At 39.0% G+C, this 16,248-nt stretch overlaps 1 protein-coding gene across 2 annotated transcripts in view; it reads left to right on the top strand.

Annotated features, from left to right (window-relative positions):
* Positions 1–16,248, top strand: part of rabgap1 (RAB GTPase activating protein 1) — a 77,288-nt gene that overhangs the window by 22,866 nt on the left and 38,174 nt on the right. For both annotated transcript variants that reach the window (XM_080876052.1, XM_080876051.1), the window contains 7 exons: positions 393–503; positions 1,321–1,387; positions 1,474–1,576; positions 1,902–2,071; positions 2,413–2,581; positions 4,627–4,720; positions 6,201–6,351. In XM_080876052.1, the coding sequence (XP_080732178.1) occupies positions 393–503; positions 1,321–1,387; positions 1,474–1,576; positions 1,902–2,071; positions 2,413–2,581; positions 4,627–4,720; positions 6,201–6,351 (865 nt within the window). The remainder of the gene's footprint in view (positions 1–392; positions 504–1,320; positions 1,388–1,473; positions 1,577–1,901; positions 2,072–2,412; positions 2,582–4,626; positions 4,721–6,200; positions 6,352–16,248) is intronic.

Here is a 16,248-nt window from a genome sequence, read left to right as displayed (position 1 = left end):
TTTAGCCGACTCGTATTTCCTCCTTATTAGCATTGGGTTATTTTTAGTGTTCCAACTTCCAAGCAAGCGGCTTCTACATGCAGGAACTCATGGCCTGCTTTTGTTTTTTCTTTGATAAAATTAAATTAGCAAGCCTCTGAAGACACTTTAAATGTTGACATATATTCTGTAACAATAACATTTCACATTTTGAAATAGTTTTTCCTTCTCTACAGTGTAAATAATCCCATCAATCTGAAGTCATACAGCAGATTTACAATATAAATTGATGATAGTGGGGCTTCTGTTTTGGTTTTTTTTAGTGGGGGGGGGGGTTGGTCGGGATGAAAAGTGAGAAATTCCAGCATGTAGACACTCTAATTAGACTGTAAAAATATTTCTTCTCTTTCCAGCGCTGTGGCAAAAGACAAGGACAAGCAAAGCTTCAAGCTGCGTGCAGGACTGGACAAGAAAATTGTCATCTATGTTCAGCAAACCTCAAATAAAGAACTGGCTATTGAGAGGTAAGATAAAGAGTTAAAACACTTATACTCTCATGCACACACATCTTCAGAATATAGGTCAGCATTTTACTAAGCAGTGCCCTGGAGTCCTCATGATTAAGTGTTTTTGTGAATTTTAGTTTCATGCACTGATCAAATATGTCTAAATTTCTCATAAATGATGGTCGTGCTCAGAGGCATTGAAGGTCTTTTTGTTCAGAGTTCTTTTTAAGTTGTTTCTAATTAACTGAGAGAAGTGGAGTGGTTTCAGATGAGTTATTTTAAAAAAAGAAAGAAGAAAGAAAAGAGGAGAAAAAACCACACGAGGTGGCTCTTAACTTGATAAAAGAATGTGGAAACAATCTAAGTTCATGTAAACGGCCATAAATGTCCATAAAGTTGACCAGACATTCTTAAGAAGTAAGTCACTCTGTAATAAACACCTTCACATCCGTATGTCAGTCCATGTCAAGAACCGTTGTTAGGTGGTGATCGAGGTTAGTCTCATTTTCCACACTTTAATAAATCAGTGGAAATTTAAACATTTCTTTACCTTTTTTGCAGACTTTCATCCTCGCCATGATTTGTTCTTGATTTGTGAACCTAGAGAAGGTGACGATTTTAGTGGAGTGTTTAACGTTCTCCGTGCTCTGGTCTGTGTTAGAGGATCATTTCAGGAAGCTATTATTGGTAACATGTGTGACCTTTTTTTTTTTTTAACGATTTTTTTATTTTATTTTATTTTGAGAGATTCATAGTCGTATGCCTCGCGTTTCTTTCCCCCTTATGTAATCATATTCCTAGCACATTTTTCTTTCTCTATATGTGCTTTCCTTAGGTGTTTTGGACTCCTGCTCAGCCCTGGGAAAAATGTGAAGAACAGTGACATGCACTTGCTAGACCTGGTGGGCCCCTTTTTTCACTTTTCTATGTGTATCTATGCGTTTGTTGTTCTGTGTTTGCTAACTTCTTGAGACTTGTACCTCCTCAGGAGTCAATGGGAAAGAGCTCAGACGGGAAGTCTTACATCATCACAGGAAGTTGGAACCCCAACACGCCTCAGTTCCAGACTGTGAATGAGGAAACGCCTAAAGGTAGGAGCCAAGAATCAATTTAAGATTTGTATAAGACATAAATAGTTTTCATTAGTGATTATTTCCTTAGTTTATTGGATTGCTGGCTGGTTATTCACTCATATTTCACGGCAGTATGTGACAGAAGTATTTGAGTGTGGTGGTTATTAACAGAACTTTGCCCAAGCCAAGCTGTAGAGAAATAAAGGATATAATAAATGGACATTGTAAAAAGGAATGATAACGATAACAGTTGTTTTTAATATATTAATTACTTGTAGATGGAAAATTCGGTCAGTAAGTACAGATAATATTGTAACTTCTGTCTTTTTTTTCCCCCCTTCAGATAAATTCATGTACATGACAACAGCAGTGGACCTGGTGATTACAGAGGTGGAAGAGCCCGTTCGTTTTCTTCTGGAGACGAGGGTCAGAGTGTGCTCCCCAAACGACAGGCTGTTCTGGCCCTTCAGCAAGCGCAGCTACACCGAGACTTTCTACCTTAAACTGCGACAGGTTTGTCAAATCATGAAGCAATCTGCATTTAAATTAATTCAGCCGATGGTCTCTGTGACCAGATATTAGCTGTGACCTGCAGTGGTAGAATGCAATATTTTGTGCCTTTTACTAAGTGGTATATGAACAAAGAAAAGAAGTAACAAATGTTTTATCAGCTATTCAGGGGATGATATCCTCACATTTTTACTCCATGTTGAAAACTCACACATACGCCCTTGAAAACTTTTTGTGAAAGTTTTAATTTGTTAATGATAGTTGTTAGAGTCAGACGTTTGGATTTAAGGGAAAGGTAAACCTTAGGACTTTTTCCTGTGGTCAAACACATCTTCTCTTTTCAGATGGAGCGTAAAGAGCGTAAGAGCCCTGCCTCTGACACACTGTATGAGGTGGTGAGTTTGGAAAGTGAAACCGAGAGAGAAAAAAGGAAGACCACAGCCAGTCCCAGTATCCTGCCAACTGGGCCTGGCGGGATGGTCCCTTCCCCACCCGAGGACGATGAAGAGGAAGGTACTTGTAATGCTGCTGTACTTTTTCAGCTACTTTTTTGTTATTCACTTTTGTAGTCTAAAAGTAAGTACATTTTATTTATACAGCACATTGAAAATGCTTTACAATTCAAAAATAGCTAAAAGAGGGGTTCCTCAAATTTACATAAAACAACACAGCAACAACCCGTGTTTCAACCAAATGTCCAGAGATTAGGGATGGGTATCGTCTAGGTTTTATCCGATACCGGTGCCAAACCGGTACTTTTGAAACGGTGCCGGTGCTTAAACGGTGCTCAAACCGGTGCTTAAAGAATGGAGAACACAAACTTTGTCCAAAACCTCTCATGTTTAGCTGTTTTCCACTTTTTCTTTGGTCATTTTAGCCTTTTTGGCCAGGGTGAAGGGAGTATCTGCCATCAAACAAGAAGACAGCCGCATGTAACTACGAGGTGTTTGCTAGTTCACCTTACATGCATTAATGTAATAACGTGGTTAGCCTACTCAACATAAATTACACACGAACAACATCAAACTACTCACGCAGAGAAGAACGGCTGCTGCTGCATCATCATCCGTCATCATTTCTGCTACACTGGCAGGGCTAGGGGCCAGGACTCTCCTCTTCGTGTTTTTGGGGGATGTTGCTAACTCCGGGTCCGATAACAGGCACCACACCCGCAGTAGATGTGCACAGCGTGAGGTCTTGCAGAAAGCTATCAAATACGGTGCATTTCTCTGCTTTAAAAAAACCCCCGCTTTTGACCGCTTCGCCTTGGGCATTTTTAATCTGTAGCTCTGCTCTAAAAGAACGTACGTACCTGGGCCCGCCTACTATCCTTGGGAAGGTAAAATGATTGGCTAGAATCCAAAGTGTAAGACATCTCAGGAAAATAAAGCACCGACATGTGCGCTACTTTTCGGTCTGGTTACTACCGTTTATGTCAGAACCGGTGCCATACTGGTACCCATCCCTGCCAGAGGTTAGCAGTTTCCAAAAGTTTGACAAGAATTTTGTGTCTTCAGCTTAAATTTAAAGACAGCCATAGTTGATTCTTGTCTAAGGTCCTTGGGAGATCATTCCTATTACTAGTCCTATTGTACCAAAACAGCAAAGGCGTGGCCCCTTGAAATAGTGATTGCGAAGGAGACATAATTGTAACATTTACCCTTTTAAACAAAGTGCTTTTTGTTTAGAAGCTATACACGTTTTGGTGCAATCTTGAAAAAGCTCATTAACACAACTTAGCACTGGTTCATTTGTTACATTTTTCAATTTATCCTTTTTTTGATCTTGATACCAGCTACATGTTGCAAAAATATTGTAAAAGTAACATCTTAGTTAAAATACTGCTGCTGCTTTCTTTGGGCCTTGTTTACTGCAATATGCAGTTTTGCAAAGTGAAAAATTGTCTATCATGTCAAAATTTGAAATACTTCTTGGCAGTCGTGGACACATTTTCCTCCAAACTAAAGAGGAGAGGGATCTTTTGCCTTGTTATTAGCACACAGTACTAAGGGTAGCCTCTGTTATGGTACCATTAATGTTGAACTAAACGTACAGGTTTGGAGTAACATGTGCTCCCATCTGGTGATAAACTGATCTGCATGCAGTCCAGATCTGTCACACATAGAAACCTTTTTTGACATCATTACTCAAAGAAAAGTTGAAAAAGGAGGCTCTGAAGTGTTGAGCCACTGAAGTCATACACTTAGTAAGAATGGGGAACATTATGCATTGTTCATCAAACTGCCTTTTAAAAGAACAGATGATGCAACGAGTGGTAAAATGCATGCATCCCCATTTATTTATTTTTTTATTTTTTTATGAACAGTCTTACTGAGATTAAGTTTAAAATGAGCACATCCCATTTCTCAGTTGCTGCATATTAACATCAAAGTAGGGTTTAAACAAATATCAAATTTTTGCTGTTTGTTTTTTTATGATTTCATTTGTACATGCAGGAGTAAAGATTAACTGTTGACAGAGTTAAATGTTTAAAAAGGTATGGTCATGGATTGTTGCTTTGAAAAAAAAATTGATTGCCCCCCCGCCCCTCTTCACAGATAATGACGAGCCCTTACTTAGCGGTTCCGGTGATGTTTCAAAGGAGTGTGCAGAGAAGATCCTGGAGACGTGGGGAGATTTGTTATCCAAGTGGTAAGGTGTTTTCCTCTTCGTGCTCCACTTCCGTCGCCATTGAAGTCATTGTACACAGATGCAGTGTAATCCATGTGAAGGAAAGAACAGCGGGTAGCAGTTGTTGATAAGCAGCTTATTAAGATGATTTCCTTCTTCCAGTGTGGAATTAGTTTTTAATCAAAAGCTTGTGATGAGCAGAATAGAAACTGCACGAGCTTTAATTAGCTGTAAATTAACACGCAAACAAGCTCTAATATTCAGCTGTCTTTGTCCCTGTCTGTTGTTGTTTGTTTTTCAGTGCAACGCTGAAATATACTTTAAATTGTTACAGTATATACATAGTATGATGATGTTATCCTATTGTACTAGATTTGGCTTTTAAAACACCTTCAGAGAAGGACCCAATGATGATATGATCATTAAAGCGATTAATTCTTTCTTTTTTTTTTTAATGTTTATCTCTCTTTGCTAATAATAACAATGGCTAAATAAAGAAAGGAATCATAAGACTAGCAAGTCATAACACTAGGCTTTCTTTGTGTGCTTCTGTGATTTTTTTGTGTGTATGTATTGTGGCATTGTTGAATGGGGCACAGAGAAGCAAATCACAGAAAGCCCTTTACAATCTTATGCCCTGAGGACCAGGCCTGGCATTACTTACATCACATGCACTCTCACATGCATGCACACACATGTACGCAGTTTCCCATCTTGGTCTCGGTAGAAATGCCACGTATTGCATAACCTGACGCCCGGGACAGATAAACAAAACAAACCCAGAAAAATAGAGGGGGCATGAATTAAGAAAAGGGGGGGGGGGGGGGGGGGGGGGGGGGGGGGGGGGGGGGTGAGAGAATCATTAGGGATTTTTCTGTCTGCTTCAGTCAGGCGATAGTTAGTGCCAAGGTACCTCCAGTTTGCCTTCTCCTTCTTTTGCGTGTGCATGTGCGCGCGTGTCTACCTCTCCTGTATCTCTTAACACTAATGGGCTTGCAGATCCCTGAGTTCATTTAAATCTGCGTGCAGGGTATAACACTCTCAGCAGGCTTAAGATTTAAAAGTGAAAGGAAAGAAGGAAAGAAAACATTGAAATTAGTTTTTATGTGTTTTTCTTGCTTTTTCCTGTTGGGCTATTGCTTTTTATTAGCTGTTGTTTTGTTGCTGCTGAAAGTAAGATGGGGATAAAATAAAACACATTAAAAAATAATTTAATAGATAAATAAGTTGTCATGCGTTTGCTGTACAAAAGGTGCTCATATGTTGCATTCTGAAAGAGTGATTGTTGAGTTCTTGGTCGAGTGTATTGATTGATTAGGCGAGGTGTGATTGCATATAAATCATTTTTCTTGTGGTATCAAGCCCCACTTGTCATCTTGGTCTTAGCTCTGCCAGTCATCAATAGGGATGATAATGGCTCATTAAAAACATTATAATTAAATAAACATCATTTTATTTTAGTATATATTTGGTAAACTGATCTTTTCTTTCCCCATTGTAGGCACATGAACTTATCAGTGCGTCCCAGACAGCTGCCAGCTTTGGTGCGGAGCGGCATTCCTGAGGCACTCCGTGGGGAGGTTTGGCAGCTCCTGGCAGGCTGTCATAACAATGACCACCTGGTAGAAGAGTACCGCACACTCATTACAAAGGTAATGCCTCGCAAACATATTACTGATGAGTAGAAAACACTTTCAATTCAGGTTGTTCAGTGATTAGAAAAGCAGTCCTTAAACACAGTCACTCAGTCTGAAGCACCTGTATTATTTTGGCTCATCAGTGAGATATCCCCTCTGAGGATTTCTTATACAGTTACTGAGATAGACTGTTAACTTTTAACAGTTTTGTCCTTTCATTGGTGTCACTTTAGATTTCATAGTGCAATACAAGAGATTATATCTTCAGATCGGAAACATTTAGTTCATAGATGTTATGTGTTTTTTTGGTTTTGGTTTGTACTTCCAGACAATATGTGTTACTGTTTTCTTCTTTTTTGCTTCAGTCCTGGTTAAATTTTAGCAACTCAAAGTACACCCCAGAGGCCAGCAGTGGCCTTGTGTCATAAGTTTTTCTCTCATGTGCTTCAAACTTGTGATAATAACCACTGTTGCCATGTAGATTGCACAAGATGATAACACTCTGTGTTATGTGTGTGTACACACCTATCTTTTTTCAGAACAAATTAGTGGTTTGTTAATGGCCCCATTAGATGCCTTCAGTAACAGAGAAGCATAGTGTCTAGAGCCTGTAACTACATACCAGTCATTTTGAAAAGGGAATAATCCTTTAAGATATTAGCTGTGTTGTTTTCAAAAATGACTGAAAAGATCAAAAACATTAAGACGAGGAAAACATGATTACGTTTTGTGCCTATATAGAGCCAGAAATGTATTATATTAAACGACATAGACTGTTTGATTTGCGAGCTTTTTATTTGAGTTTTTAGGACTTCTGCTAGTGTGTAGATCTGGACATCTGCTCTGATATATATATTCAGCTTGCATTTAAGTTTCAGGTTGTCAGAGCACCATGATGTGTTTGTGGTAGTCCATCTGTGTGAGCTTGTGTGGAACCTTCAGGGGTGACTTGTGTCTTGTCTAGCGTCACACACGCACAATCATTCTGATCAAACTTGAGTTTTGGGGTTAATGCACACTACAGGAACCGGGAAGTGAACCACAGACCTTCCGACAACCTGCTCTACCCCCTGAGCCCCACAAAAAGAAATCATGGTAAAATGATCAGGTACAAGTACTAGTCTGAAAACTAGTGGAAAAAATAGCCATTGTCCAAACAAAACTTTGAAAGTCCTTAAAAAAGCCTTGAGAACTTGTGCTCAACACCACCTTCAAAGAAAATTAGAAGAAAGTCTGGCTCCTTGAAAGCAAAATATAAAGAAATGAGGGGTTCAGCAAGAAATAACAAAAGGTTTGTACCAAAAAATTGCAACTGAACTTGGAAGTCAGTATTTCAGAGTTTCCAGATGGAATTCTTAACTGGAAAGCCCCCTCAAGTTTGACTTCCAACTTGAAAAGTCAGAGCAGTCCCACCAGTCCTGACTTAGCAATGCTTAACAATCCAATATGGCGGCTGCTCGTGTAAACGATAGTAAAACTGTAAAACTTGTAGTCTGTGCTGCCTTTGTTGTCTATCCGTCACTGGCTAAATAAACCACACACAGAGCATTGAGCAGGCTCTGTCTGTCAGCATGCTGCAGTGGTGCAAAAAAATAAGCACTGTGCTCTATTGCTAGTCATGCATGAATGTCTCTAACTTGATAAGGAGCAAAAGAAATCCAATTTTCGCCTTGCTTTTATCGACTTTACGGCTGGAATATGCTCAACTTGGGAGTGATATCACTCCCACCTCTGACTTCTGAGATAAACGAACACAGGAATACTGGAAAGCAGATGCACCCCAGGAGAAGGGGGTGGGGGGTACTCCTAGAACCTATTAGCTGGGTGGGGGTGGCATTTTTAAGTGGCCTTATTTGTACATGACTACCCTTCTTGTGCGCTGAGAGCAGTGTATTAGCTTATGTAATTTTATTTATTATTTTTTGACCACAACTCTGTCTGCTGTTCTTATATAAAGGCAAGGACCTGCAGGGCAGCAAACTTGGTCTCAGGTGGTGACAAGATGTTAACCTTGCCCTTCCCTGCCTTCCTCTTTTCCCCTCTGACCTTCTTTTTTGTCACCCACCTTTTCCCTTTCTATTATCTCTAGTGTTGCCTGTAAGCATTTTCTGTGTTCCTGCACTTGCTAGGTAAATAGTTGGAAAAGAGTGCCTGCTCAAGAAGAGCTCTTGCAAAATAATGCATTAGCCATGCTGTAGTTCAGTTAAAATGAATGGCATGAGTGGAATCTGAGCAACGGATCCTTGTGCCAACATATTGATAGCTTTTGGACTGGATGTTGGGTGGGAATTCATTACACAAGCAGGACAGCATTCCAGGATTGTACTGGAGCCCACTGAAAGGGAGGGAAACACATGCAGAGGATTTATATTTTATTTAGACTTGTTAAAACTCAGTGAATTAGACAAGAACAGTTTAAGAATGGAAAGATTATAGATAGCTTAAAAAAGAAAATACATTGTTATTAATATAATATAAAAAATATGCAGGTTTTGAAATGTGCTGCATAATGGGACTCTAAATATAGTATGTAAAAATTAGGAAGGACTTATTGTTCCCATTGTGTTAATTTTCTTATTCTCTTATGTACTGCTGAGGCTCATTTATTCTTTGCCTTTTTTTGGCACATGATTTGACATTTACACATACTATGTGCCAGCTCTTAATTTTCTCAGTGTGTTCACTTTCCAGCCTATGTTTATGTGTATCTCTTTGTGCTTTGTTGCGTGTCCTTGCTGGTTCCATCTTTTGTTCTCTAACCCTATCTGTACTTGGTGTTCATCCACGTTAACTGAAAGCGGGGTATTGACGGAAGGAGAAATTATAGTTAGAAATTTACCCTGTTACTTTCACAATGAGGTCCAATGAATTTCCTCCATATGAGGGTTGGTTAGCACTCCACAAGGGCCCAATAAACTCATCATATTTTGCATTAGTTCCATAAATTATAGTGAGTAGAATCCAATCACTGATGGAGTTAACTACGTTTGGAAAACAAATAATTGGGTTTAGCAGCACTCAGGTTCACTGGCAGATGATTTTAATCAGGAGGATGTTACGAAAGGCAACGTGACGTATACTGGCAGACAACGAGTTGTTGTTACAGCGCGTCACAGAAACAGTGTCACCGTATTATAGCGTGACATGTTTTTATTGTATTTTTCATTTCATATAGTAAGTAAAAGACCTTATGGTAAATAATCTATTTCAGTTTAAATAGTGAAATAGTGGTTTTAGCATTTTTTTCAAAGACTATTTATCTTGATAACAGTAATGTGGACATCAGATCACAACAAGGGATAACATAAGTTATAAGTATTTGTTTATTTTAGATCGCAAGAAACTATTTAATATTGCAACAATAAATTGGAATGCAGCACAAGCAGATACGTTGACTAAATGGGTTATAAGTAGCAGTTTATTATGTTGTTGTGAATGGAATTTGGAGGAAAGGTCGTAAAGAGAAATAGGCATAACTTTGCTTGCGTTAGCATTTTTAGCCGTGTACATGTGCCAACAAAGTGGCTGCCCAGCATATATGACTAGTGCATGCATGGTTCATAATGGTGTTACTGGATTGTATTTAAGCATGTTTCAGTCTCATTTGCCTAGGCTAGGTGGGCAAAATAGTTGAAAGTTTGCTCCAAGCAAAAGGGCACACTTTGTGTGACACAATTATGTGTGCAGTGTAGACTCAAAGTGATCCTCAGACCTGCCGCACCAGCCTCCTATGGGGAGCCAAGCAATCACTTCTAACTACCTGTCTGCCTGAATGTGTCTGCTTGACCCACATAATGACCTGTCTCCCTGCCTCTTTGTCTTTGTGTCTTTATAATTATTTGTATTTGTTTACACCTGACTCTGACACTCTCTGGCTTCTACCTGCGCCCATTTGTGTTCATGTCAAGTCGTGCATCTCATTGCTTTTCTTTGTCTGGGTGCTCGTTTGTGATTCATCACATTGTCATCATGCCTTTTTCTCTTTCCTCTCCTGCTGTCTTGTCATCCTAGCATATCTTTCTCCTTTTTTCTGTGTGACTGTATACACATCCGTGCCATAGGTTTATGCTGTTCAGACTTCTTGAAGGCAGAAACTGAAATACTTACATAGCCAATCCCAGAAGGTTAAGAAAGTCAGATTAAAGCATTTCAGTGCTGTTCTGGTTTTTGTTGAATCTATTTTTGTTTTTGCACTAATGTGTAGATATTCTTCTCTTGCCTTGTGCTTTTATCAGTTAGCTCTTTTCCCTTTGGACACCTTTTGGTTAGATAGTTAGATAATCTCTGTAAACAGATTTTGCATATGAATATGTATCACAGCTCACAATGTTTGGTACCAGAAACTTTTTGTCTCTAGTCAGTTTGTATTCCTAGTGCTGTTGGCCAGTCATGTTTGAGCAGGCTTTGGCTGCGTGTAGGTGAAGATTCTGTGCAGAGATTACAAAAAGCTGGGCTTGCTAAGGATTGTCTTATTGCATTGGAGTCACACTGGGTTAAATATGTACACTTGGGTTTTAAGGGGTATTTATTATTTTCTTCTTTTTTTTGGGTTGTATGGAAGCCCCAAACGCAATTTCATTGTTCTTGACAATGACAATAAATAAATAAATACCAAATACCAAATCTGCTGAAATGAAATCTTGAAACCCTTAGCTTGTCGATTTAGATTTTATTTGTTTTTTCTGTTTAATGTATCTGGATTCCTGAACAATGACTAGTGGACAAAAATGAAAATCTTGGCCTTGAAATCTACTGGCTACACAAGTGCTTACCAGCAAAGACTATGGCAGTGGTGGTCTTTCTTTTAAAGAAATAAGCTGCCCTAAGCACTAGCATGATTACCTGTTAATTTCACAATTAACTCGAGCTTCCTACAGCAATACTGGGTTTTGTCTGGTATGGAATGGCTCATGGCAAGATGAGCAAGAAGAAAGAAAAAAACAAAACAAAACGATGAAGTAGTTAAACCTAACAAACTTGGGTGCTAACCAGAGATCAACAATGGATCATATATCGATTGTGGGAGAGAGTATGAGCATGCAGCGTTTAAAGCGTGGAAGTACTGACCTTACTTTAAGTTTGATTCCATAAAAAGTGACAAAAACATTAGTGTCCGTTGTGCGTGGGAAGAAAACTTATTTTTACACCGAACCCCCCCCCCCCAAACAAGCGCCGAGTGCGCTACGACGTAATGGGAAATTCACACAGAAACTAGCGGATTCTTTAACTGACCGCAGCACACCTGCACCAGGGTAAACCTCCACCTACCCCACTCCTACTTTACAGGTGAAAATAGAGCAAAAGGACCGCTGAGTCTTTGATTTTATTTATTTTCTGCTGTGTTTTACTTGCATCTATTTGAAAGACTGAGTGTAAACACAAAAAAAAATATTTTATGTGCTGGAATGTGCAGAAAATAGGTTTAAATGTTAAACTAATTTCTTCCAGTCAGAGAATGTTGCATATAATTTAATTTTTGCTTGATGCATAAAGTTAAAAGATTAAAACTAATAAAACAAGTTTTAAAAAGAGACTTTTCCATTTGATTACATTTTGTATGATGGATTATGCAGAAAAAGTAGAATTGGGCTGAAAGATCTATCACTTTATCACCTATACAGGTTGTAAATCGTGTTTTTAAAAAGTAACTAAGTAATTAAATACTTTTGAAAATAAGTAATCAGTAAAGTAACGGGATTACTTTTTTGGGAAGTAATCAGTAATTAGTTACTGATTACTTTTTTCAAGTAACTTGACCAACACTGGTGCTAACAGTGTAGCTCAGTGAGTTAACAACTACATCAAAAACGTAGAATAGAGCCCAGGGGTCGATAAAAGTGGAGAAATTGGTATCATACTCAAAGCAGTTAATGGTAAGTCTGAGTTTCTTTGTAACTTGGAGAGGCAGGGCAGCAGAGATGAGAAGGATGATAAGGGACTGCTCTGAATGGGTGTCACAAGGAAAGCTTTACAGCAAAAACGTCTGGACTGGGAGCCAAGTGAATGACCTGAGGCTGGAAAACTTGTTTTTTTTGGTTTTGGGTTTTTGGTTTTTTTTTTTTTTTTTTGGATGCTGGAGGTGCTTAATGTTGACAGCCAAATTGATCTGGACAGACTGCACTGTTTTTTTTTTAGATTTAATGCGAACCCCGTTGGTTTTAAAAATCTACCATTGAGAATAGTGAAATGCACTTACTGGACCCCCACAAACACCTGCTGAAATGATGAGGACAAAGAACAGGGTAAAGATGGATTTTATATTGAGTTTGGATTGCTGATTGTTGTGTGGTCTCTATTTGTTTCAGTTGTTTTTTTCCTTCATCATGATTTATAAGTGGGAAAATTCCTATATGAAGGAAAACCCTGCAATACAAACAAATACAAATGATTACGAGATCATCTAAGCAAAGTATACTATCAGTAATGTGTTCTTTATCGTTTTTATCATTGTTGATTGTTGTTGTTGTCCATTTTTTCCTTCCCTGGCCTTAGGTATCAGACTGTACTGCAGTTTTTTGGTGTTTTATTGTTGTCAGGTGTGTGTCAGCTGCTGAACACCTGACCTTGAGCGGATGCTAAGCAGGGAAGCATCATATGGATGGCTAACAGGGCTAACATGTGCAGAGCTTGCAGACCACGGGACAGCACACTGTACTCATATTTTAGCTCTTAGCTTCTTGCTGCTTTGCGTATCTTTCTCCTCCAGCTCGTCCTCCTCTCTCTTTATTAAGCTTTGTTTTTCTTTTGACTTCCACGCTCATTTTTCCTCCCCTTCCACTCCTCCTTCCAGCCCCTTAGTCCTACTGTCGTCTATTTTTAGCTCCTCGTGTGTTGAGCAGAAGAGGTGCGTGAAAGCATGGGAGTGTGTCTGGATTGCGGGGGAGAAAGGTGCAGGCTGGTGTGCGTGTGTGTGACTGTGTGGGTATGTTTGGGTCTCCATCACGCTACACCAAATTGCCCACCACGAGGCACACTCTGCAGTCTTCAGACAGTCATTAGGAGTAGGATGTTGACAGTGCTGGGCTAGATATGACAGTAATTACTACCTAATGAAGCTGCTAAATTTAGTGCTCTATATTGAGTAATTCAATTTAATCCTCACATTATGTGGTTTAAAATAACTCGCTGCTCATGTATACAGAATCAGGACACAAACAAGTTCACTGACAAAGTTTTACTAAAAGTGCAAACATTCAGAAATATGGAAGGTATTAAACCAACCTGAGAATGTCATGAGAAATTAAGTTGGTGCCATGTAGCAGTGCAGATGTTTAGTACTTCCTTCGCTTCCTCCCTGCCTTAATAGCCACAGATAATGATTGACTCTTGAAATTAAACAATCATAGTATAGCCAATCATCCTTATGCAGATCACAAACATGATGATCTTACCTCTGTTCATAAACTGATAAGTTGCATTGATGACATAAACTGTTGGATGTCTTGGAACGTTTTAGAGCAGAATAGAGTCTCTGAAACCTTGACAGTATTTTAGACAGTGATCTCAATTTAGATCTCATTATTTTTGATTATTTTATTGTTGTATTATTTGTATTTGAAGGATTATCCAAATTATCAGTAGGACAATTCACTCAGAATGCATCAGCCCAGTGTCCTTACAGTTACATGGAAATTTGAACATATTACTCCTGTACTGAAGTCACTGCACAGATTCCCAGTTTGTTACAGAATTACCCTTAAAATCTTTGACTTGCTCAGTGTCTGTAACCCAGTCAGATCTCTCAGGTCATCAGGTGCAGAACTTGTAACTGTCCCCAGAATTAGATCTAAGTGTGCTGATGGTGCTTTAAGTTCCCGTGGACCTGTTCATTGGAACAAGCTGCCTGCTGACCTGTTATCATTATAAACCTACACGGATGTTTTAATCTTCTGCGTTCAGTGCATTGAATTGAAGTATAATGAAATGTGCTCTATAAAAAATGCCATTGCCATTATATACGTCACATAAATACTTAAAGGAACATGTTGTTTTGCTAACATAGCAATATTGTAAAGGTGTTATTTTTATAGAAATTGTATGACATTTTAACATTACACTGTCATTGTTCAGTTATTTAGTGCAAATGAACATCATTGTTAAACAAAACGGTAAAATTTGAATTTCAATGTACTGATAAGCCCCCTTTTTCTTGTTTTTGAGACAGTAAAACTTGGACATCAAATCTGAAACAACCTTCTTACGTAGGATTCCCTTTTTAATCAGAATGATTGTAGTCAGAAATAAAAGTAATAATATAATGTTAAGCTTACTGATAACACTCAGTCTTAATTATTTCTAACAATCATCAGAAGCAGAATAATTTAGCTATGAAAGTCAGTATTTTAGAATGATTAGATTTGACCGATGACCTTTAATTTCAGCATGTTATCAGGAGTGTCTTGTGAGCCCTCGGCTTCCTGTGGAAAAGTTTCTGAGCTTTAGTTGACTTGGAGGTCCATTGGGGATCATTGCAGTCCCCACTTGTTAAAACCAGTGCTAATACTAATTCCCATTTGACTGCCATTCCATTTTTAATGTCCACATGATGTTGCCAGTTGTGTCTCTTGGAACTCAAAATTTCTTTAGAAACCTCTTCATCATGACTTATTGTTAGTTTGGTGTAAGGAAATAATTACGTGTCTTTTATAGCCACGTTTGCGTCTTGGCTGTAAAGGCAGGAACTGCATCTGTATGGCAGCTGAAGCTTATTTTGAAGCTTAGTTGTTACAGAGTTCACAAAAGTTTAAAACTAAAATTAGTTTTTTGTTTGTCTGCTTTGTTTTTGCAATCACTTTGGTTGTCTTGTGTTGAATCATGTGATTTTTGGGAGAAGGTGATTTATTTGTGTTGTGCATTAATATTATATTATTGTGCATAATGCAGATATAAACATTTGATGAGAGACAATAACATTTGAGTTTGGCCTTCTTTTCTGAATTTGAGTTGTCCCCTGTTGAGTAGTGTTACATGCAGATTTTAAACCCATATATTTAACACCTGGTTTAACTTGTGTACAGGGTTGTGCATCTATTGGCCTATTGAAATCTAAAGCTATGGTGGGGCTGTTGGTTCTTTATTTGTTTTTTCCCTGTGTGGATTGCTCCAAGATTAATAATAGAAATATTTCCTGTAAGCTGTACTAAAATATGTGGTTATTGTTTTCAGCAGCGCTTTACTTACAAATGCTGTGTACTGGGGTCTAGAAAGAGACTGGGCAGATTCTTGCTGCCTGATTGCCTGTGTTTGTGGGGGGATGAGAGATTTTAAAAGTCAAATTCACAAGTTCTGTGTTACAATGAATGTTTCTAATTTTAGCAGTGTGAAACATCATGTTTAAGTCTTGGGGTGATTATGAGAAACACTGGCACCAAGGAAAAAAAAAAAGAACGGGGAGGAGTGGGAGGGTGGTGGAAGGAGGGCAGCCTCGTGTCTTTGCAGTTGATCATTGGTTGGAACCACTGGGAAGGGGGTGGTGCCTCAGTGCCACTGTTTCTGTAGAGAGAGGCAGAGGGAGCGAGTAGTGTGAGAAAGAGACTGCAAAGGAGAATAAATGAACACTGGGGGTTCTCCCAGCCAGCCTGCCTGCCTGCCTGCCTGCCTGCCTGATTTCCACTACAGACAAAGGTGATGCCCTTCCCAGCTGAGGTGGGCGTGCGTGCATTTTGAATACCGGTCACCTCGCACACCTTCTTCATCCTCACAGCTCAAGGCATTCTGCTGTGATCTTTCTGCGAAGGACTAGACAGAAACTGAGGCAAGAGCAAGCAGAGAGGCGGAAACGGCAGCAAGAAATCAGAGCTGGAGGATAAGAAACGGGGGGAAGAGGAAAGACAAGCAAGTTAATGGACTGAATAAAAATGATGCTTAATCTTTCATGTAAATTATGTATGCAGCACATTAAACAATAATGTC

The sequence above is a fragment of the Rhamphochromis sp. 'chilingali' genome (genome assembly GCF_963969265.1).
Source record: "Rhamphochromis sp. 'chilingali' genome assembly, chromosome: 2".
NCBI lineage: Eukaryota > Metazoa > Chordata > Actinopteri > Cichliformes > Cichlidae > Rhamphochromis > Rhamphochromis sp. 'chilingali'.
This window is presented reverse-complemented; position numbering and strand designations above follow the sequence as displayed.